The 25179-nt window shown below is 44.3% G+C and overlaps 1 protein-coding gene across 2 annotated transcripts; it reads right to left on the bottom strand.

Annotated features, from left to right (window-relative positions):
- Nucleotides 1–1135: 1135 nt before the first annotated feature.
- Prss35 (serine protease 35) lies at nucleotides 1136–17361 on the bottom strand. 2 transcript variants are annotated; one of them, XM_045161111.1, is made up of 3 exons: nucleotides 17254–17361; nucleotides 15299–15355; nucleotides 1136–3801 (listed from the first exon to the last, which is right to left on the bottom strand). In XM_045161111.1, the coding sequence occupies exons 2-3, from the start codon at nucleotides 15299–15301 to the stop codon at nucleotides 2551–2553; spliced, it is 1254 nt and encodes a 417-aa protein (XP_045017046.1). In that variant the 5' UTR covers nucleotides 15302–15355; nucleotides 17254–17361; the 3' UTR covers nucleotides 1136–2550. The 2 variants fall into 2 exon arrangements, with proteins under 2 accessions (XP_045017046.1, XP_004660522.2); XM_004660465.2 differs by lacking the exon at nucleotides 15299–15355.
- Between the last annotated feature and the right edge of the window lie 7818 nt (nucleotides 17362–25179).

A 25179-nucleotide genomic window follows, 5' to 3' on the forward strand; every position in this document is an offset into this window, starting at 1 on the left:
GACATACATTTAAATCTTTTAAAAATGAACATTAGATTTAAGTCAACAGACTCTTCAGTGGCATAGCTGCCTAGAAGTTGACAGGGGACTTCTGAGTGGCACTGACACCTTTCAGTCATCTCTACTCCTATAAGTAATGCTTATAAGCTCATTAATTATACACACACACCTAAGAATCATATCAGGAAGGAGAAAAAAGAAAAGTTTCCCCACACACACACACACACACACACATCTCTCTGAGGGAGAAAAAGTAAATGAAATGTTAATTGGGTAAAGAAAGAAAAACTCCCCAAGAAATTAAATTTCAGATGTTTTGTTGCATATTTACAAAGCAGGTCAGTACAGTCCTTTGCACATGGAAGAAAAAATGTAAATGTGCCTAGGTTTGACTAACTGAATTCTTTGTGTTCATAAGTATAATTTGTAACACATATGTGTGTGTGTGTGTGTGTGTGTGTGTGTATATATATATATATATATATATATATATATATATATATACATACACATATATATGTGTGTGTGTATATATATATATATATACATATATATATGTGTATATATATATATATATGCAAAATTTGACTTGAATGACTTTTCATACAGGGACCATCTAGATTAGGCCACCCCCCAAAAGAAAACTGACTGGGCCAGGTGTGTGTGGTGGTACACACTTTTAATCCCAGAACTAGTGAGGCTGAGTAGAAGGGTTGTGAGAATTCAAGGCCAGCCTGGGCTACAGAGTGAGTTCTAAGTCGGCTAGGTTAGAAAAAGAGCCTGTTTAAACAAAACAATAAAAAAGAAAACTTATTGATGTTTTAGCTCTAGCCTATCCAACTGGAAGAAATGCCAAGAAGCTGTTCAGTGAGATATGCTCAGTACTAAAGAAAATCACTTTTTTTTTGTTTGTTTGTTTTTTGAAGTGGGGTCTCATTATGGTCCAGGCTGACCTGGAATTCAACTATGTGGACTGATAGTAGATTTAAACTCACCTCACCACGATCTTCCTACCTTAGCCTCCTGAATGCCATTACTCCCAGCCTGAAAATCACTGTTTAAATGACAGTTAATTTAATATTTACTTAAGCCCATTAACTAAAGCCAGCATATAAACACAGTGAGTCATAACTGGTTTATTTTTATAATTTTATTGAATTATTGTTAACAACTCACATCATAAAGAATGTGCACTTGTATTGAATTTCAACTATTTTGAGCACCATTTACAAAATCTCTCATGATATCTAATGAAATATTCTCTTGCATACTAGTTGAGAATGCAATCTTCCATTATTTTAGGACCTATTTTTCAAAGAAAAGGGGGGGTACCTTGGAATGAATCAGTGAATTGTATCATGAGAAATGAGAATGTGGCCCTAAAACCTGCCAGAAAGAGCAGAACAAAAATCAGGCAGTTACTGCGCTTTAGCAGGTACCTGGGTATAGATTGTTGAAGCTATGCAAGCGTAATGCCCTGTACTAAGCCCTTTTATAGCCATTCACCACACATTTGCTTGTGCGTGGACACACACTGAGTGCCTGCTCTGTTTTTGTTCTCACCGTCAATGACCGTCTGCCTTTTGAAACAGGAAGAGAGGGTGTTGTGCTGTTTCTCTTTTGAAAAGAATTACAGAATTTCTTGCTTTAAAAATGTAGCACCTCACGGACAGTACAACGGACAGTCTCGACAATGTGGCCTTCAGGACATGGCCATAGTTTGTTGTTTCAGGACATGGCCATAGTTTGTTGAATGCCTTCCACGTGCAAGCATGAAAACTTCATGTTTTGAGTAGCAAATAAAAATTTGAAGTGTTAAGGTGCCTCAGCTTCCTTATTTCTAAACTTGACTTATTGTGTACAACAAACCATTTCTCTCATCTTTAAAGGGATACAACTCTTAATGCTTCTAAGGCAGTAGTTAATAATAGTTTTGTTTAAAAAGCTTGCTGTTTCTTTTGATAGGTAATTATTTTTATGCATTTCATTCTGTATTTAAAATAAAAACAAAAAACTACTTTTCCAAAGTTCAAGAGTAAAGATAAGTAAGCACTGAGGGAAGGAGTAGACTGGATCCAGCTTGGAGCAATAAAAAGAAATCTCCCTGTCTCCCTCCTGCCGCTGATTATGTTACTGTCCACCTTGGTATATTCGGCTCACGTTTCACCCACGCTGGTATCGTGTTAGTTCTTCCCTACACTGTGATCCTAGGAACGAGTCCATTGAAAAGTCACCTATTACAGTACAAGTCTGAAGTTATAAATAGCATCGAATTTCAAAGAAAGTATACAAAAAAACCACTTATTTTTCCCACCAGCGAAACTTAGCACCATGTAAAGACGAGTATATAGTTGGCATTGGAGGTGCCCATCTACTTTCAATATATCTGTACCTAAAATGTTTTGTTTTTTTAAATGTACGAGCGTATCCTAACGTTGATAAAGTTTGCACACACACACACATACACATACACAAAGTAAAAGTGTTGATATGCTATTGGTAGGTTCCAACCCCGGGCGAGGACCCCGGGCTTTGTGCGCGCCCCTTAGCCTAGGCGCAGTGCGCGTCGTTCCCGTGCATCCAGAGACACAGCTGCGCGTACTTGAGCGGCGTGATGCGCGCCGCCACGTTGCAGTCCCTGCGCGCGCCGTGCGCCTGCACCCACCGGCGGCCCGAGAAGACGGCCACGACCCTGCGGGTCCAGCGCCGCTCGCCGGGCTCCTGGAGCCGCAGGTAGACGCCCGCGCCCGCCGAGCCGGCCTCCGCGTCGCAGTACTGGTACAGGAGCTCCGCGGATTCGTCGGAAACGCCGCAGAAGCGGTAGACCAGCTGCTCGGCCCGGTCGGCGTCGAAGCCCGAGAAGTGGATCCTGCCCCCCGCGGGCAGCCTGCCCAGGGCCGGGCTCACCCCCAGCTCCATGTGCCGCCGCCCGGGCGCGCGCTTCAGCTCCAGGAGCGCGTAGTCGTAGCCCAGGGCCGGCTCCGCCCCATCCCCCCTCACCCAGCCTCCGGGGACGTGGGTGCTCTTGACCCGGGTCCACTGGAAAGTGGGCTTCCCTTCGGTGGTCCTCCGACGCCCTCCAGCTGCCTTCCTGCGTCTTCCCCGGGCTCTCCCCCGGGGATGCTCCTGGGCCCCTGCGCCTGGGCCACCTCCCTGGGCTCCTCTCGGGCTCCTCTTGGACCCCCTGCGGCCCCCTTTATTTCTCACCTTCAGCAGTCCCACCCGCAGCTTTTTACTGCCTTTGACGTAGTCCCTCCCGTCGTGGACACAGTGGGCGGCTGTGAGCACGTGGTTGGGGGACACGAGCACCCCGCTGCAGCCGGTGGACACCTTCACGGCGGTGCTGAACGGGAAGTTGGTCAGAAACCTCCTGTCCCCGATGCTGAAGCGGCTGTCCGTGCCGTACACGTGTCTCTTGCGCCTAACGGGGGCTCCTTGGGCCGTGCTGTTCGCACGGAGCTGCTCGGGGTCCAGGCCTAGGACTCTGGCCCTGGTGAAGGTGCGGGTGCCGTTGTCAAAGACCGTCTCGAAGGAAAGGGCATCCTCCAGCTCCGACAGGCTGGGCGCCGGGAGCTCCCTCTGGCACTCGATGCCGCACGCCGGACCCATCACCGTCTTAACCTCGGCCTGGAACGAGGGGCTGCTCAGGGGGAAAGTCCTTGCGCTGACCACCCGGGGCATCGGGCTCAGGTGCCATGTGAAATCGGCTTCCCTTCCCGACCCGCCGGCGAGGGTCCATCCAGGGGTCAGAAGCATCAACCAAAAGACCACAGTCTCCATCATGTTCTTCCGTTTTTGCCTCTAAAACGGAGAAAAAGAAAGAGTTGTGCTTTCTTTTTGAATGTTACCTAGCTACTTCATTTGCCTTGAGTCCTAAACACGCTCCACCACAAATCCTTATTTTCTCCAAAATCAGGAGGTTGCTCATTACCCAGTTTTCGCTGTACCACCCCTAACATCACCACACAGAGAGAGAGAGAGAAAGGCGGGGGAGGGGGGGAGAGAGAGAGAGAGAAGGGGGGAGGGAGAGAGACTGTCCCCAGACAGCCCTGTGCATGCCAGAGTAGAGTGAGCTCCAGTTCTAAACTACACTCTTTCTGCCTGTCCCTCCCACACTCTTTCCGGATGACTTATGAAGAAAGCGCATATCTTGCAGTCTTTCTCAGAGTTTAGCTCCTTAAAACCAGAGTCATAAACTACTCAACTCCAGAATCTAAAAGATTATCACAGAACTCAAATGTGTTCACTGGAAGCTCTCAACCGGGATTTGCACACCAAGCTGATGTGAAGATGTAACTCATCACATGACGTTCTAAGACAGCAAGAAGCTTTCCTTGCTCTCTTGGGGAGGAGGGGGGGTTTCAAGGTAGGGGTCTTGCTCTAGCCCAGGCTGACCTGGAATTCACTATGGAACTCATGGCGATCCTCCTACCTCTGCCTCCTCAGCGCTGAATGCTGGGATTAAAGGCAAGTGCCATCACACCCTGCTCAGCAAAAAGTTTAGAAATAAATCTGCTAGTCACCTACTGTGATTTTTTTTTTTTTCAGTACTGGAGATTGAACCCAGGGGCCTTGTGCAGACTAGGTAAGCACTCTACTACTGAGCTATATGCCCACTCCCTTTGTATTTTGGAATAGGTCTCACTAAGTTGCCCAGGCTGTCCTTGAACCCACTCTGTAGCCAAGGCTGACTTCGAACTTGTGATCTTCAAATCTCAGACTCCTAAGTAGCTGGAATTATAGGCCTGTGTCACCAGGCTTGGCCTCTGCTTTGATTATTGCAAAATTATTTGCCATAGAAAAGAAAATATATAGCATAGATGGCTTTATACTGAGGTAAGAAAGATGTACTATGCATTTTTTGAAATAAAGGTGTGCCTGGAGCCATCTAAGCCATGCAATATTTTTTTAAAAAACTTTCTGATGTAATGATTTATGAACAGTAGTTTAAGAATTTGTGGAGCACAGAGCATGGTTGGTATTGACCACCTGGAGAACAGGGTCCTAGTGAGCAGTGGAAGCTGCCCTTCATGGGTCTCGTCAGGCAGGAGCAGTGGCTTTCTGTGATGTGACTGTTTTGAGGTTTGCAGTGTTCGGGGACTTATATAATACCTCTGTTGCTCGCATTCCCTTGCCCTCCTCTCCTCTCCTCTGGGCTCACCGGCGTGCAAGTGTGTGTACTTACGCTCAGTGATGTGCACCAGTTAGGAGTTGCAATTTTGAACCTCTCCCTTATTTGTTAGCTTTCATTCCTCCAGCTTTGTTATAACTAATAATTAAAATAGGCTTAGCAAAGAATTTTCCCACTGTGCAAATCAGTGATGAGCCTGCACCCTTGGCTGGTCATTTTTCAAATAGAAGACAAAGTGAATGAAGGGACTGGGGATGTGGCTCAGTGGTAGATTCACCAGTTCAGCTAGTGCAAGGTCCCAGGTTCAATCCCAACCCTGAGGGGAGGGGAGAAGGCTGGAAAGAGAGAGGGAGAGAGGGGAGGAGGGAGGGAAGGAGGAAGAGGAAAGAAAGGGAGGGAAGGAGAGAAAATGAGCAGTGGCCCACATCCAGTACACACCCATAGGATACATGATTCCACTAAAAGGCAAAAGCCAGGGTAAGGTCAACCGTTGATAACAGTTTCTTCTGCCATGCACAAATTCACAATTCATTAGCAAGCTTTACCTGTTTATTCCTTAAGTAAGACATACATTCACCAAAATATGAAATAATTAATTTGAATTATCAAACATTTGAAAATATGAAGCAAACAAAATAATATTTATCTTGGCTTGCCATCAACCAAATTACATCCAAGTTCTATAATTGCCACTTACATCACACACTTGTGTAGTGAATAACGGTGACTGGTGATCATTGTTAACTTTAGAGTGCAGTGTTTACTAAGTGGCTTATGATCCATTTTGTTTTGGATATGGAGGGCATTCCTCTGTGGAGAAGGAAGGATGCTGCCATAAAATCAGTAAAGTGCATACTTCCTAAAAATCCATGCTCATGTCGCAGTGTTTTCTAATTAGCATCATGGCAAATTTTACTTTTTATGAAGCCATAACGATTGTAGTAATGAGTTTGTATTTCCTTGTTATTTTTCCATGAAATATTCATGATGAATATTTTATCAATTTTATTTAAGGAAGTGGAATTTATAAGGTTAACAACTCCATAACTTTACTGAGGTCTTTAAACTTCTTGTTTAACTGAGTAACTCTCAAGGTAAAAATTTATATTTGTCTAGAATACCAAAAACATGGCAAGAATTAGAGATAGTTGGGGCCATTTGGCTTATCAACAAAGCAAGATAGATTTTCTATCCCTTCATTATCTCTTATTCTCTTCTCCTGCCCCCTCCCTCAGCAAAATTTCAGTCAAAGATGTTTTTAAACATGAGACCCAACCTTTTTTTTCCTTTTGTGGCCTTGCACATACTAGGCAAACACTCTATAAGTAAGTTATATCTTTAGCTCATTTTAAATTATATTTCAAAGTAGAATCTTATTTTATAGCCCAGGGTGATACTCTTGCCTCAGTCTCCTGAGTACCTGGGATGACAGACATGTACCATCACACTCAACTACAAATTTTTTAAAAAATATTTATTTATTTGTTTATGAGAGAAGGGGAGCAGATAGAGAATGGACGTACCAGGTCTTCTGGCCACTGCAAACAAACTCCAGATGCATGCGCAACCTTTTGCACCTGGCTTACAGGAGTACTGGGGAATTGAACCTAGGTCCTTAAGCTTCACAGGCAAATACCTTGACCACTAAGCAATCTCTCCAGCCCCTACAAATTTTTTTGAAGTTCATTAAGTCCTTTACAATGACTATCCACTTTGTATTTAATAAATGATCATCGCAAAAACTGAAAGCCACCAGGTAGCCACCCCAGGATAAATAAGATTTTACTTTATACTTTAGTAAGTGACACTGAATACCTATGCAGTGATAACTATATGACAACCATCCATGGACAAAATACAGGATGTCAACAGGTACTCTCAATACCTGTGTCAACAGGTGAGGCGCTTCCTCAGTTAGATTTCTCCTTTCCCAGTTGCATTAAGTTAATCTTACAACATCTTTAGCTAGCTAGGTTTTAGAAATGCAGAATGCATATATTTACAAAGGCAGAATGTATATATGTATATATTCAGTGACAACTGAATGATGACAAGACAGATCTTACAATACCAGTATTGAATTAGGGTATGGGTCTCAAGTGTAGAACTTCCTGTACTATTTACCAAGTAAAACATGTGCCCTTTGCCTCAGTAGCCTTTTTGTTTGTTTGTTTGCTCATTTATTTGTTTGTTTTCTAGGCAAGGTTTTGCTCTAGCCAGACTAACCTGGAACTAGACTCGGGCTGGCCCCCAACTCATAGCCATCCTCCTACCTCAGCCTCTTGAGTGCTGAGATTGAAGGTGTGATCTACTATGCCTGGCTCAATAGCCTTTTACAAAAGGCCCATGACAATCCAATTGTATTTGAGTATAATTTGTTGGTTACTATGTTACGCTAAATGTATTATTTCAATTAAAGGCTTTGATAAATACATTTGAAACATTCAGTCACATCAGTTACTTTTAAAGTTTTTATTTATATGTATTTATTAATTAGAGGGTGGAGTGAAAAAGAATGAGGATGTCAGGGTCTTTAGCCACTGCAAGTGAACTCCAGATACATGTGCCACCATGTGCATCTGGCTCACATGGGTACTAGGGAATGGAACCTGGGTCCTTAAGCTTCACAGGCAAGTACCTTAACTGCTAAGCCATCTCTCCAGCCCCACATCAGTGACTTTTAAACCATACTTGGTATACAGCAATGAGTATGAGACATGGATTTCCCCCTTTGAGCTCAAGTAAACATCCTCCCAGCAGTTAGAAATGATTTTTGAGAGCCAAAATCATGGTTGCTCACCAAAGAACACATTACAGCAGAGGTCCTCATACTGTAAACCCAGGACCTCCACCATCAGCATCACCTGGGAACTTCTTAAAACTCGAATCTTGGTGTTGGAGAGATGGCTGTACAGTTAAGAGCTCTTGTTTGTAAAGCTTGACAGCCCAGGTTCAATTTCCCAGTTCCTATATAAAGCCAGATGCACACAAAGTGGCTCATGGCAAGAAGCCATGGGAGTGCCCATTCTTTCTCTCTCTCTCCCCCTCTCCTTCCCTCCCTCTCTCTTACTCTCTGAAATAAATAAAACTCAAAGCTCCACGCTTCCTTTGTTCACGGGAAGCATTGCTTTTTGCTCACCTTACCCATCATTGAGATAATCTTTATGATTTTCGTCTTCCTCCTCCTTCATCTTCTTGCTCCTGTAGTCATGTGTGCTTTGTGAGCATGTGTGTGTGCATGTTTGCATGAGTGTGGGTGCACAATGTGCAGTGCATGGGCATACGTATGCACATGTGGAAACCAAAAGACAACTTCAGGTGCCTTCCTCAGTCACTTTCCACCTTATTTTTTGAGATGAGGTCTCACGCTCAACCTAAAGTTCACCGGTTCAGCTATACAAGCTAGCCGCCTGTCTCTGCCTCTCCAGTGCTTGAACTACAGGTGTGTGCTTTGTAGGTGCTGTGAATCTACACTCAAGTCCCCATGCTTGCCCAGCAAGCACTTAACCCTCTGAACCATCTCCCAAGCTCATCTTTAGGGTTTTCAACAAGAGATGTGGCTGAAGAGGAAACTGAAACATGAGCAAGGAGAACATGAAAGAGCAACAGACAAGGGCACCAGTGTTTCCTCTGGCCTCTCCACGCGTGTACGTGGTGGGGCGTTCACATCTGCACATACATGCATACACCATATCACACATACTACACACACAAACCACATCACCAACCACCCCCAAAAGAACTAAATGCTGGGCCAGGTGTTTGTAATCCTAGGCTCCACTAGAAACTAGCCTGACAACGAAGCAATGTGAGAACCTGCCTCAAAGAAGACAGGAGGTGAAGACAGACACCAGAAACGTGTTTTCTGCAGATGGAGAGATGGCTTAGTGGTTAAGGAGCTTGGCCTATGAAGCCTAAGGATCCAGGCTCAATTCTCCAGGTCCCATGGGAGCCAGATACACATTGTGGCACATGCATCTGTAGTTCGTTTGCGCTGGCTAGAGGCCCTGGCACACTCATATTCCCTCTCTCTCTCTCTCTCTCTCTCTCTCTCTCTCTCTCTCTCTCTCTCTCTTTCTCTCTCTCTCTCATTCTCTCTCTCTCTCTATCTAATAAATAAATAAAACAATAAAAAATATTTAAAAAAATAAAAGTGTTTTCTGACTTCCATGCTCACACACATGAACACACACACACACACACACACACACACACACACACACGTGCACGAGAGACAACAAGCTGCTCTGCTGGCACTTGCATTCCAGTCACCTCTGAGTGACAAAACAAAGAAAAACCATCTCGTCTTTTGGTCTGCCATCTTTATGACACCAGCTGAGCATGTTTAAAGGAGCCTCTATCTGACATTTTAACAAACATGTGCTCCTAACTAAGCATGTCTCTCCTTCTTGAACTAGGATCCCATGCTGTGCCCTCTCAGAAGTACATCAACTGGTTTAGCATTTGATAAAGAACAAACACAACATATTTATACTAATGTAAGTGGTTTGATGTATCTGAAAAACTCTAGCTCAGGAGGGTTGTGTGCAATGCCTCCTGCATCCAATGTTGGGTCATGCGATGGCATCGGTTTGCCAGCCCTTTTGGGAGCATCTCTACAGTGCACCACAGGAAACAAACAAAAGCTGTGCCCACTTCTATCCTTGGCTATGGGAAGGGCAGCGCCTTGTAATATGGCCTCCAAATCACAGTAATGAGAGGACATAGCTTTAGTTAGCTCATCTAATTTGGTCTGTAATTTAAAATTGGGCAAATGTCTATGGATACTTTCTTTTGGAAAATCTAAGTTTGCCTTGTGGTATAATGTCAAGAAAAACGATAGCTCTGATTGACGAAGCCATCTGCAGTTGGGTGGGTACGTCTACATATATGCATCATCCAGAAAATACTAACCCATTGATCTAAGAGACGTGGTCTCAATGAGTAAGGCAGTTTTAATACTTTCAAAGCTCTGTTTCATGCCTGCCCCACACCCTCCTTTTTCCTATCTTCTGTTATAATGGTGACTTTTACCGTCACTTTCCAGGTGTCATGGAATGGGGATTCAAAGTATTAGATAATAAAATGAAGCTGAAGTCATTGTTCTACACCATGATTCATCATGTAGATCCTTGAGACAGGTGGAGCAAAAGGGAATGTTGCAGTCAAATTTACATTGCTAGTAGAAATCACCCAACCAATAGCAACTTGTGGGGGGAAAAAAAGAGGTTTATTTTGGCTTACAGGCTCAGGGGCAAACTCCATGATGGTAGGGGAAAACAATGGCATGAGCAGAAGGTGGACATCACTCCCTGGCCTACATAAAGTGAACAACAGGAACAGGAGAGTGTGCCAAACACTGGCATGAGGAAACTAGCTATAATATCCATAAGCCTGCCCCCAACAATACACTGCCTCCAGGAGGCGTTAATTTCCATTTGCCATCAGCTGGGGAAACTAGCATCCAGAACACCTAAGTCTATAGGGACACCTGAATCAAGCCACCACAGGGCATTTGGGAGAAATGTAGATTATCTATACCAACATAAGTGCAAGTCAGGAATAAGACGATAGTTTGGGCTCAGTCCCCATCTTTCCTCTTGTAAGGCATATGAGTTGGGGCAGTTCATTAACTTTCGAGATTTCACTTTCCTTGGTGCAAAGTGGGGACATTCGTAATGTCTATCTTAATGCTATCATAGAATTAAATGATATGACATATACAAGGAATCACCATGAGCTTATGAGTCAAAGCTATGAACATGAAGTTTCTAGGGTCAATTTTACAAATACTTTCAATGGTTTCCAGTTTGCTTGTAAAGTCTCTTCTTGTTTTACTTGTTCAAGGAGAGCATCACTTTAGAGACTTCCCAAATAAATGAATGCTTTCTTCATACTCATTTCCATGAATATCTATGGCATTGAAATATGTTTTTCTTATCATTATTAAACTCGTGTTGTGTGATTAAACATTACTCAAGCATGAAACACTTAATGGCATCACTTTGTATGTTATTTACAGTCTAGTTCAACATTAGGAAATCTGACATTGTATCAATCCCTCTGCCTAAAAAGAAACCAAGTCAATGTCAATATATTTATTCTAAGGAAGCAATCTACAGTGAATGAAAAGCTTAACTTTGTGAGTATATGTACAGTGTACAGAATTTTACTGTGACAGAATATAGTTAGTTATAGTCTAAAGTAGTCTCTCTCTCTCATATATAATATATAAGCTGAGACAGCATCTATATACGTATATACATATGTATATATACATATATAGTATTAGGTATAACAGGCAGATTAGATGGCAGATCCATGTATTAAATATCTCAAATTAATTCTTTGTTCCGGATATGAACACATATGAAAATGCTGTCTTATTATCAGAGATTCTGCATTCAACTGTGTTCTCTTACCACGTGTTAGATTCAGGCTTTTCCTTGCTTTTCTTGTCTCTTGGTTCATTCTAAGTGAAGTAGTTGTCCCCCATCATAGGCACAGTATGAGACATCCCTGTGCATTAGTTCATCCAACATTTTCTGATGTGAGTCAGACCTGTTCAGTCAGAACAGGCGATAGATAGGCTACTTTCAGTTGTATGCCAGGACATGCTAGTGAGAGGATACCACTTTAAAACATTTGGCTATTGGCTGGAGAGATGGCTCAGTAGTTAAAGGCACTCACTTGCAAAGTCTGGTAGCCTGGGTTTGAGTCCCCAGTAATCACATAAAGCTAGATGCACAAGGTAGCACATGAGTCTGGAGCTCATATGCACAGGCAGGAGGGCCTGGCATCCATCATTCTCTCCCTCTCTCTCCCTCTCTCTCTCACATAAATAAATAAGCAAAAAAGGAAGTTGGCCTGCTTTTAATTAGCCTTTTATGATCCCAGCCCCCTGTCTCTCCAGCACCACTGCCCGCGTTTACATACACTCACCTAAAAGTGCAGACAGACTCCCCTCACCTTCTCTACCTGCATCTTCCACCCGAGGGTAAGGGCTGACACTCACAGGAGACACTGTGGTCTGGCCCAGATCCTCTGAGTGACTACAGACAGAAACGATGGCTTGCGCCAGAGGTCACAATGGTAAAGGAGAAACTTTGCTAGTGATAATAAAAAATAAAATGCTTTGGAAAATGCTTGTAAAAGCTTGCATGGTCACTATGGGCTTGGAGAGATACATATAAAAGCTACTATATGAAGTTTAATCTAAGGCACACTGCAGCCTCTTGCTGGTGTGGATCACTGGCTGAAGAACTCCATAGAGCAATATTTATATGAAAAAGTATATGACATGGCAGTGATGTGAAAATAACAGTATCATATGAGGATGGACAGATGGGGTATTTCAGTGGATTCTAAAATCAAATCAACCTATACTTGCCACTTACTAGCAATATGATTTTCTTAACAGTATATAATCTCTCTATAATTCTCCACACATGTTAAAGAAGGATAATAGTGTACCATATTTGAGAGAAACCAATGTGTGTGTGTGTGTGTGTGTGTGTGTGTGTGTGTGTGTGTGTGTGTTGTGCCAGAAGCACAGTGAGTTCTTAGCAAACAGGTCCCATTATAGTTTTTCTTATCTGTAGTAGTTTGAATGTATGTCCCCCTAGATTCAGTGGTTTTATTAAAGATGGTCTCTTGGACCTCCAGCTACCTGGGTGGAGGAGGTGCCACTGGATACAGGTCCTGAAGTCCAGCCCTAAGGTGTGTTTGGGGGCAGATCTGATTTCTCGCCCAAAGGCGTACAGAGAGGCCTGAGCTCTGCCTGGGTCCCTGCTGCTTGCTGCTGCTTTGTTGGCTGCTTTGGGTATTTGCTGGCTGGAGGTTGCCTCTCTGCTTGGACGTATGGAAGCAGCTTCTGCCACTGACAGAACTTCCCTCCCTCTGGATCTGTCAACTTGCCAAGAACCCTTCCTCCCCTAAACCATGCCTGGTTTGGCTGTTCATCCAGCAACGTGGAGCTGACTTCAACACTATCCAACATCGCAAAGCAAAACTGAGGGAATTCAGGCCTGGTGTAGAGCTGAAATCCTAGCCTTTACAAGGCTGAGGGAGGAGGACTGTCTGCTCCAGCCCAGCCTAGACTACATGGTGAAGGGTCTCTGACTCAGAAAATACCATGATGCAAACCTGAGTGCAGAGATACATGCTGATGGCCCTGGCTATTTGAGAAGCTGAAGCAAGAGAATCACTTAAGCTCACAGACTCGGGACCACCCTGGACAACATGGCAAGACATCACCTCTTACACAAAAGTAAATTAAAAACAGATAAAAGCCTAAGGCATTGCATACAGCTCTAGCTTCCGTGTCCCCTCCTCGTGCCTACAATGCCTCTGGAGTTACCCACAGGTGCTACACTCCTCATGTAGTAGAGGGGATTCAGGAAGATGATTGAGCTAGAGATTCCAGTTCAGGGGCTCATCACCTACCGGATTCTCCATGTGATTCCTCTTATACAGACAAACAAGCAGGTGAAAAGAAAATGGAGCTGGGAAGATGGCAGCAGGCGTTGAATGAGGCAGGCTCAGCACCCAAGGACTGCGAGTGGCTGCTACATGCTACCAGAGATAAGGAAGCTTTCCTAGAACTTCCAGCAGGAACATGGTCCTCCGGTTCCTCCCCAGACCTCTGACCCCCAGGTATGTAATACAAGGAAATTGTGTTGTTGGAAGTTTGAAGCTTTGGTAATATATTAGAGAAGAAACAGGAAATGGATGTTAAAGTGAAAATCTAGTTTCTAAAATTGCCTGCTCTGCTTGTTTACACAGAATGTAGTAGAAAGTGATATGAATTAGAAAAAAAAAGTTTGATTCAAGGGTATTACACATAAATTTGAAAAACTAGTAAATTACATACACACTAAATTTTACAAATATAAAAAAAAAATCTTATGGTGGTACAGACCAATATAGCTAGAGACAAACAAGAATTTGAGTAGTGCAAGTAGGTTAGTTTATTCAGCAAATGCAGAACTCATGTTAACTAAGCTGGGTATCACTTTAGAGCCTTTAAAAAAATATGTAGGGCTGGAGAGATGGCTTAGTGGTTAAGCGCTTGCCTGTGAAGCCTAAGGACCCCGGTTCGAGGCTCGGTTCCCCAGGTCCCACGTTAGCCAGATGCATAAGGAGGCGCACGCATCTGGAGTTCGTTTGCAGAGGCTGGAAGCCCTGGTGTGCCCATTCTCTCTCTCTCTCCCTCTATCTGTCTTTCTCTCTGTGTCTGTTGCTCTCAAATAAATAAATAAAAATTTAAAAAAAAAATATGTATGTATTTACAGAGAGAGAGAGAGAGAGAGAGAGCACTCCAGGACTTCTTGCACCGCAAACAAACTTCAGATGCATGTGCCACTCTGTGCATCTGGCTTTATGGGGTTCCTGGGGAATCCCAGCCAGGCCGTCAGGCTTTGCAAGTAATCACCTAAATTTAACCTCTGAGCCATCTCTTCAGCCCAAAAGCCTTTACAACAGAATTCCTCTGACAGTGCTTCTGGATATTGAGTTGGATCGTACATTTCTAGTATCTCTTCCTGCTCTAACGTAAAGCAGGAGTGAGAAAAGAAGTAATGACTCAGCAGCGAACCTCGGCCAGGTCCCACCGCCAGACCTCGGAACCAAGACCGTGCTGTGCGCCTGTCCACCGCTAGATGGCAGAACCGGCCCGCTAAGAGCAAAGTTAAGAGAGGCTTTTAAACTCCTTGAGCTCCTTCAGCTATTAAAAACAAAGCTGACTTTAAGCACGGGAGATTGGGGGAGGTAAAACTGGTTCATAGTGTCCTAAATGGTTGTCACATATGGAATTTATGACATTTAGAAAGCCACCTCCCAGCCCCAGAGCCCCTCCTGATGAACTGAGGGCTGATAATGCTGTCCACAGCCAGACAATTTTCTGGCAGGTGTCTTTCCAAAAACAGTTGGGGTGCCAGCACACTCCCACCATGGCCTACAGCATTGCCGTACAGTCCGCCAAACGTCCTGACATTCACTTCTACACGAAAGAAAGTCATGAACCTGCCAAATATTTCCATATGTTTATCGAATACTTTATAATCCATTATTACTGCAGGGTAAACTCTCCACCTAGTCTTTGCTGAGAAGAAAGTGGTCAGAAAGTTCATTGACAGTGTGCCAATCCTTATTCAAAATATCACATACCATAGCGCTAGTTTCAAGTTCAGCGGCAGGAATGTCTGCTTTAAAAGTTTGGCAGCCCTTGAGGGAAAGGAAGATGGTAACGTTACACAGTTGATTACTTTACAGTAACCGACAACTTCTGTTCCTCATCACAATAAAAAATATAATAAACCACCCTTTGTTTGTTAGCGATTTTTCCAGAACATGTACATCTCAATTTATGCAATGGATTTCTGAGTGTAAATCAAATTTGGGGTGAATGGCACTCAGGGAACCCTCTGCTAGCTCTTTCATTTGCTGGTTTATGAAGTGCGCAGCATATGGCTCCTGGCTTATCTTCATACTGTCTCTGGTGGACTTTCAGCGAGGAATGTCTGGAAATGTGTTGTTTGTTAATGTCCAGGTCTTGAGGTGCTTTATGGGGATGTCTTTTAGCCAATCAGGTGTATCATCTATAGGAAGCTTGGCATTTATTTTTATTTTTTTACATATTGTATTTATTTATTTGAGAGAGAGAGAAAAAAAAATGGGTGTTCTAGGGCCTCCAGCCACTGCAAACGAACTCCAGACACATGCAGCACTTTGTGCATCTGGCTTATGTGGGTCCTGGGGAATTGAACTGTGGTCCTTTGGCTTTGCAGACAAGCGCTTTAACCACTAACCCATCCTGCAGCCCTTTATTTTTTTAATCTTAAAGCTCAACAGTGATGATTTGAGTACTGCTCGCTTGATTTTGCTCTTTCCTCACCTCCCCACCTCAGATTTCTCATGTGCAAAGTGAACTTACTGCTAAGGTGAAGTAGTTTCATCTTCCGAAATTCCAAGACTGACCCTCCTGTTAAAATGCAATGTATGGAGCACAGAAAGATACATATGGGAAATAAACCCACACTACCAGCTGCATCCTTTACATATAATGAACACAGACAGCATGGCAAATGTGAGGAGGGTATCTATGTCTAGCTGTCCCACACTAAAAAAAAAAAAAAAAAAATCCTCTAATGTTTAACAGGAATGAAATTCCATATGATATTTGACCAGCACTTTGGAGCCTGGCTGTCTTATTTGGCTGGGATTTTAAGTTCTCTCTTCTAAATTATCAAGCAGATCCTAAGCACAATTCCCCCGGCAGTAAGTTATGACTTTCATAATCCTCTGTAGGCACACATGTACTTGGGGTAAAATGAGCACGGACTTTAGAAGCCAGAAAGGTTAATAGAAGGGTTGGAGTGAGAAGGGGTTGGGGTGGGTAGACACACCAAGGCTGTTTCTTTTCATATGAAAGATAAGTTAGGAAACATCAGGCTGGGGTATTGCCCCAACTTTCCAAAAATTTTTTTTCTATTATAGGAAATATGAAGACTACAAAAAAGTCTGGAGAAAAAATTAACGGTTGGGAGGAGATTGGTCCCATGCGCTTCCACAATGCTCAACACTGCTATTTTTCTTAATCCAGCTGGGCGTGGGGGGGGGTCATTTTAAAGCCAGACCAAGAGGGGAGTGCACTTCCCCTCCCTTCTTCCAAAGTCTTCTGCTGAGCCCTGCAGCCCAGTAGATGTAGGGAGAGAGGGCTTGAGAGGTGGAGAGGGAGAGGAGGAAGGGACAGAGAGCCGGCCAGAGAGGGAGGCTAGCTTTTACAGTAACTCCGCAAACAGCTTTCAAGGAGAGCACCCTCTTTCCAGGAATGGATTTTACACCTTTTTCAATGGCATCTGTTAATAATCATAAAAATAAAACGGACCCCGCTGGTACCGCTTAAATAGAAAGCATTGCATTCCTATCCCAACGCCCACACGGTTCCTGCTGGCTCGGGTGCTGGACAATGCCTAGGGCTGAGTGGTTGGTGTCCCCCGAAGAACCAAAGCTTTCGTGGACCCCGCTTTAGGACCTGTCAGAGCCCCTCGCGTGGTTCCTGCCTCGCTCCAGAGCCGCCCAGGCCCTAGCGTCTCGTCCTGTGGGAGGGGTTCCATCCTTACCTGCGAAAGTTGGTGGGTGCCCCGGGGCGCTGCCCAGCGAGGATGCCCGGCGGCTGCGGGTGCTGGCGAGGGAAGCGCGGGGGTCTGGGCTGGAGCTCGCGGGAGACGTGGACCCGGACAGCAGCGCTGAGCCACCGCGAGCTGGAGTGGGAGATGGGAGGGGATGGGGGCGGAGATGGGAGGGCTGGGCGGGCCCCGAAAACTCACCCCGGCATCCCTGCCCCTCACTGATGGTTAAGCGCCAGAGCAAAGCCCTGAGTGGTCTCGCAAGAAAGTCCTTTAATAAAGACGCCAGGCCGGGCGTGGTGGTGACGCTCGCCCGTCATCCCAGCACTCGGGAGGTGGAGCCAGCAGCATCAGAGGTTCAAGACCAGCCTTGGCTTCATATGGAGTTCGAGGCCAACCTGGGCTATAAGAATGTGAATCATTATTTAAAGAAGAAGACGTGCTAAGGTGGAGGAGGGGTGCACACCATCCAGTTCCCTTGGGCTTCCTTTGGCAACCCAGCCATCTACAAGAACAACCCGTCCCGTCCCTAGACAGCCCAGGCTGGAGCTGTGCTTTCCTGGACGCACAACCTGCTGACAACCTAATCAGTGTCAGCACCAAGGGCGAGGGTCATCTCTAGCCCAAAATTCCCATCCAGCTTTATCCCCAGGGCTATGGGAGAGAGCGGGCTGCGATGCTGGGACGCCCCTGCAGCATCCTGGGCCGCCTCCAGGGGGAGCGCCAGAGTTTCCCTCGGCCAGAGACCAGAAAGAGATCAGGGCTCCTCAGAGAGCTAACCAAGACCTGCTTTTATTCTCTCTCTCTCTCCTTAGAGCAGGCGAACCTTTGAAGTGGAGGCTGTACAAGGAAGGGAACTTCGTTTGTTCTACTTTCACTAGGAAACAGGTCTGCGGCAAGAGGACAAAACTTCAGTGTTTGTGTTAGGGATGTAGTTCAGTGCACACCTGTGCCCAGCCCAAGACCCCGGGGTTCCCTCCTCAACACTGAACCACAAGAAACAACAGCAATAATAATAATGATAATAATAATAACACCGCTGTTCTGACCCTCATGAAAGGAAGATCAAATGAGTGCACAGTTACATACGGCAGAAGGTCTCGGCATAACCCAGAACATTTGGATTTCTCCGATTTCTATGCCCCTTTTAAACAGAAGATCATAACATGGAAAATTATTTCCTGTTTTCACACTTAGCATTTTCTTACACGCATTGACTGACATCGTGTTAAATCCATGGGCAATTGTTATCTAATGGAATTAATTTGAAGTCCCCTTTCTCACCAATTACATCATAATATGCTTATGCATAAAATCTAAATCACCACAATTCATCATGGGTTGTGGCATGTAGTATATGGTGATTATGTGTTCAACTAAAAACATGTTTGCTAGTCACATGGAGGGTGGGGAAGTGAGGGAGAAAGGCCAAGACTCGGGATGGGAATTCTTTCTGACTAAACAGCTGTGTGCACTGCGATCGGAGAGCTGAGGTATTCAACAGTGTGCACTCTCGCACATTGTGCAGGTTCTCAGCTTCACAAATTCAGAAGGATCTGGTTCACAGGTCTGGTTCTTTTACATCATTGAGCATCACCCACCACAGTCGCACGAAGCAGACCTCAAGTCTCACATTTTCACGGCCCTTCCTGAGTCATTGCCCTAGGCGAGTTCCATGTAGTACCTCATCTGGTCCTGGTATTTGATATTTATTGCTACTGTGGTCCCTGGATTCTGCCATCTCACCAAGATCTTTTCTCCTGGCCCACTATAGCCCACCAGGCCATGTGTAGCCAGTGTGAACAATTCATATGCAAATATGTCCTGAAAGACTTCTTGCCAATCCATCACGTTCCCCATTGTCATGATGGCCTACAAGTTTCCCGTGCTTCCAACCAGATGCCCATCTGTGAGTGGGTGCTCCATACAACAGTACTCCTACCCTTTTAGGGAATAATTCAATGTGGACTATGTTGCCAATATTTTCATTTCTTTATTTTTATTTTTGATTTATGAGAGAAAGAGGCAGATAGAGAGGAAGGGATGGGTGCACCATGGCCTTCAACCACTGCAAAGGAACTCCAGATGCATGCACCACCTTGTGCATCAGGCTTACATGGGTCCTAGGGACTTGAACCTGGATCCTTTGGCATTTTAGGCAAGTGCCTTAGTGACTAAGCTATCTCTCCAGCCCCTACATTTTTAAAGAATAAAATCCCATAGAAAAGTTTCTACCCTTCTTTTCCCAATGTCCTGGTCCTCAGTATGGTCACTACCTTTGATTATGGTGACTGTCATCACTGAATGCTTTATCAAGTTGCTTTTACTACAACCCACACCCTCTGAATACACCCACAGAACACGTAACCACCCAGCTCAATGGAGGTGTTTGTGTATTTCTTCAGCTGTAATACCAAGACACCCATCACATTTGAGCTTCCTAAGTACATTGTGGTCTCAACAGAAGAGAGTGACCACTGTCAGGCTGTTACCAAGTCTTCATTTTCCTTGATTTCCCAAGAGACTTAACCAAAATAGAATAGTTCCCTTTCCAATGCTAAATCTTCTTTACAATGGAAATGTACTTGGAAAATTTTAGCTATGGGAGGACAGGAAGAAGAAATATTTCATGGTTCGTGGTCAAGGTCTAAGTGATGACTCAGCTTTGTAGAAGGCACATGTAACTTACTATGGAATCTCCCTTGTGAACTTTTAATCCCAAGGTTTTATCAGAACCTTTTATTTATTAGGTGTGTTTAAGACTTCAGGGCCCCTTAGTTAAGATAAATCAAGAAAAATTAAGCAGATGTATCAGAAAGAAAAGACAAAGGGACATTTGTCCTCAGATTAGATTTATTTAGATTTATTCTGATAGAGGTGGTCTCTGGATAGTTTATCTGAGAAGCAGCTACTGGCTGCCACAGACCTACAGAGCCACCACTTTCTCTCCCTTTCTGTGCGCCCAAGCACAGAAGCAGTGCTGAGCTTCTGATCAAAATCTAAAGTTGGCTTCCTCGGTTCCATCTTCCTCCAACTGGACCTGCTCTCTGTGATGGACAGTACTGGGGTCCTCTTCCTTTGTGACAGAACTGGGAGTGGGTACATATCACTCTATTTTGGAATTATTCCCATGTCTGCTTCCCAACAGGAATTCAAGTGCCTCAAGGACAGAAGAACTTCAGTGTGTCCACGAGTAAGTAGTGTGTCTGGAGACTTACGCTGGTAACCGTTCACTGAGAAAATGAAAGGGTCTCTAAAAGTGAGCCCACAGAGAATCCCTGCCACTCTCACTTGCAGTTTGTCACCATGGAAATTGCTGTGATGGAATCTAGACTAGGCATTAATGACCCTCCTACCAGGACATCATCTAGGAAAGGCAGCCAGGACAAAAGCATGAACCCCAACTAGAAGTCTGCGGGAGACAGACTTGGCAGGGTATCCTGGAAGACAGGGACGCCCAGAATTCTGAAGTCATAGGAGGTAAATTGGGGATAATGGAGTAGAATCATTTATACTTATACACTTGGATGTCCATAATGACTTCAGCTTTATTTTTTTTTTTACTATGACCCACATATTTGAGAGTTCTGGAAACTGTGATAACAAAAGCAGGCCTTCAGTAAAGATCTATATCAGGGCTAGAAGGAACCCAGGCAACATGTCCAATCATACATCCCATCAGGGAGAATTGTGTGTGTGTGCGCGTGTGCATGTCTGTGTATGTGTGTGCTGGAGATGAGTACTTTGTGCAGGACGGGCAAGCCTTCCACCAGGCTTATCCCCACTTCCCTGGCCCCTCAATACAGGACTTGGCTCATGTTGGGTAATAATAACACATTCATTTAGGATGTATTTCAAGTTAGAAAACTAAGGTTTTAAAGCTGACTGCTACCCTTATCAATCATGAGATTTGGACTAAGTTCCTTAAGTTCTCTAAGCTCCTGTTTCCTCATTTGAAAAGCTGGTATCATAAAACTGGTCTGGAAGAGTGTTAGAGAGGGTGGATGTGAAGGTGAGTGAGAATGCCCTTGGCTGCTGCCCAGCGCCTGGTGTCCAGTGAGTAGAGTCACATCCAACTCCACAAACCCAGATAACTGCCCGAGAAGCAGAGTGCTGAGAGAGACACACGAGAGGGCTCACTGCTTCAGGCCTGGGTCTAAGCAGAAGCTGACCCTGCCTCCTTGCAATTACCAGCAGAGGCAAGAGAACTGGGAGCCCCTAACACACGACTTCTCTCTGCTCTGCCTTCCTTTTCCTTACATTTGGCAGGAGACAAAGGTAAGTCAGTCAAATAGCCTACAAGGATTAATGCTGTGCGTCTGTAATCCCAGCTACTCAGGAGCCAAGGCAGGAGGAGTCTAAGTGTGAGGTCACCCTAGCCAGCATATGGTAACATCTGCAAACGCCAGACTGTTTAATGTGGCTGTGATAAAGGTCTGGAGGAGAGGAATGAGGAGAGGAGCATCACTAACAGGCAGGGCCACTTTTGATCCTATAAGGCAAACATCTCAAACTGCAGATTGTTTTGATGCCACTAGTAAATTAGAATGTTTTCATAAAAGTCTACAAAACTGATCCCAGGGTTTTTTGGTGTTGTTTTAAGAAATTAGATGAGCTGAGCCTGGCCCACATTCCTTCGTGTCCGTTGTCAGGTGAAGAGAAGCTGGTGGTAACGTGCAGATAAGCCTGGGCCTCCTGGCCTGGAGCTCTGGCCACTCCTACAGGCAGCCCCACATCCATCTGATTACCTTCTCTTCATCCTCAAGGCACCAACACCTCCCTTCTTCTTACAGTCCTGAGGAGCTATTAGGAAAGATGGGGTCAGCCCGTGCACTAGAAATATTAGTTTCGACTGGGTGAAAGAAATGGGACAAATTAGAAGGACTCAGTGTGAAATAGAGACATGGGAAAGAGGCTGTGGTGATGGTTCAGACGAGATGTGAGGAGGGTGCAGACCGGGTGGTGGTACCTTGCACGTGGGAGGAGGGCAGGTCCCAGAGAGATGCCAGGGACAAAACACAGTGAGCTTCTGGCTGGATGTGGGGAGCCAGTGAAGGAGAGGGAGGGTTTTAGGGCCATGGATCAGGGACTTTATTGTAGCCATATAGTGGCAAAAAACAGAGACAAAACAAATGGCTCTGAAAAGGAAACTGTTTATCATATGGTGGTGCATCCACATGCTAAGACATTCTCCTGCTACTCTCAGGGATATGTCAGACCCAAACTGTGCTGGAGAGATTTCCTCAGAGTAGAGATAAATGAAAAGTACAAAGAAATACATAAAATTATCCCAACAACAATAAACAATTGATATATATGTATGTGTAGATATATATACATATATGTAATGTGTTAGTATTTGATTATGATTACTGAATAAAGGAAAATGCAGGGATAAGAAAAAGAAGAAAGGAAACAAGTGTATGTGTGTGCATTTTTTTTCCAAGGTGGGTCTCACTCTAACTCAGGCTGACCTGGAATTATCTGTGTAGTCTCAGGGTGGCCTTGAACTCATGGCAATCTTCCTACCTCTGCCTCTTGAGCACTGGGATTAAAGGCGTGTGCCACCACACCTGGCTAGTGTATTGTATTTTTAAAAGACTGAATTTTAAAAGAGTGCATATGAAACTATTTTTTGTCAAATTGCATATGTGTACAATAAAAAGGATGTAAAAGATTTTTATATGGAATTTCAGGGATTTCAATAATTTTAATTTTCATATATTGTAGATTTATTATAAAATTGTTATAAAAGTCCTATAATATATGAAATAAAATAAACTACATAAAATTAAGTCTATTGGCCAAGAGGTGTAGCTCAGTGGTGGAGTGTTTGTCTTGCATGCCAGTACCCTAGGCTCCAATCCCAACTGTATAAAAACAAGAAACAACAGAAAACGGGAAGGGAGAAAGGGAAAGAGGGAAGAAGGGATGAGGAAGAGGGAGGGAGGGTTTGTGTTGCAAGCATGAGAACTTGAGTTTGATCCTGCACTTTGTGGCAGCTCAGGATTGTAATCCCAGTGCTGGGGAGGCGGAGAAAGGAAGGTCCCAGAGGTTCACTGAGCAGTCTAGCCTAACTGATGAGATCTGGGATACAATTCCTGGCCCATGGCATGCTCCCCACAAATTACAGCAATTCTATTTAGTACTCCCTGAAAGCACTCTCTGTCCAGCTTCCAGGGAGCTATGAATGAGGGCCTGGGTCCTGGACTTTAGTTCCTCCCAGCCCCAAGGATGATCCAGAAGCAGAACTTTGACCAGCTGCTGGAGGCCAGGAAAGAAATGCTCAGCTGCAGTTCCTTGAGCTGGCTCCAGGGTAACACAGTTTCTGTTTCTTTCTGTTTTTAGTGCACCTCTTCATTTAAAAGTTAGTTCAGACTCAAATCTACATCAGTATTAAAACAAAATTCTGCTCAGAGCTTTATCAAAGAAATGGAAGGGAGTTCAACTGTGAGTATTCTTGACTTTGTTGATTTTCTTCATGTTTTATTTGTGTTAGAAATTTCTGAATAGGGTTCCCCCTTTTTATTTCTCCAAAATACACTTAAATCTTCTTCAAACAACACAGCACTAACAGAAAAAGAAAAAAAAAATACCGGGCATGATGGCACACGCCTTTAATCCTAGCACTCAGGAGGCAAAGGTAGGAGGATCGTTGTGAGTTTAAGGCCACCCTGAGAGTACAGATGAGTTCCAGGTCAGCCTGAGCTAGAGTGAGACCCTACCTCAAAAAAACAAACAAACAAAAATTTACAGCTGGGCATGATGGCGCACGCCTTTAATCCCAGCACTGCGGAGGCAGAGAAAGGAGGATTGCTGTGAGTTCGAGGCCACTCTGTGTCCACAGAGCGAATTCCAGGTCAGCCTAAGCTAAAGTGAGACCCTACAAAATAAATTATCACATGTGGCTGCTTCTTGAAAAAATACCATTCAGTTTGGTTTCTACAACTAATATCAGAGATGAACATTTACCGCATGTTTATAATGTCCCAGGCACGAGCAAGTTGAGCTGGATATACGTCCATGGGACATCCGGGCATTGTAGTTGGGCTAGCAGCACCCCAGGCCTCCTTACTCCATATCCAGAGCACACCCCACGCCTCCACCCCAGCCCCAGCTGTGGCAAGTGGACGTGTCTATTAGCATCACCAAATGTCCCCTAAAGGTGAAAACTCACCCTGGTTGAGTACCACTCCCTACCCCAGACATTTCTGGCCATTCATTCTTCACAGTGGAGGTTATATGGTTTCAGTCATTTCCCCTAGGTCACAGAGTAAGTTAGTGGTGAGCCCCTGAGACTCAAATTCCAGATAGTTTAATTACACAACTGTCCCTCCCATTTAGAGACAGGTGGAAGGAGGGAGAAATAAGCTCCTTTTCTTTTTTTTTTTTAGCCTCAATATTTCTCAAAATACTAAATACTAAGTTTACTCTGAATTCACTCCTTCTCATACTCCCCCTACATTCTCAAGTTTCATTCTCATCCCCAAAGCATGCTTAAAACTACCATCGGAGCAGCCCTCCCCTCTAACACATTTCCTGTCTCTCCTATGAAATTGTTTTAACTTCTTTCTGTTCATCTCAAAATGTTTCTGGCACATGACATCCATCCTGTGCTTTCCTTCTCTGTAGGGCCTGTGTCCTTGATTACACCCCTTCCCTTTCCTCGGACCTTGCTCATGAATTACCCCATCACAAATCTTTAGTCCTTCCCTACACCTAGGGACATGCTTATCCTATTGTGAAGGTTCGTTCTCTCAGCTTGCTTCACCATGTACCAGCTATTTGATCTATTTGATTTATTTAGATGTTTTTTCAAAAGTATTCTTAATGTTTTATTTATTATTTATTTGCAAGAAAGAGAGGAGAGAGAGAGAGAGAGAAAGAGAGAGAGAGGGAGAGAGAGGGAGAATGGGCACA

Source organism: Jaculus jaculus, chromosome 10 (assembly GCF_020740685.1).
Source record: "Jaculus jaculus isolate mJacJac1 chromosome 10, mJacJac1.mat.Y.cur, whole genome shotgun sequence".
In the NCBI taxonomy this organism is placed as follows: Eukaryota; Metazoa; Chordata; class Mammalia; order Rodentia; family Dipodidae; genus Jaculus; species Jaculus jaculus.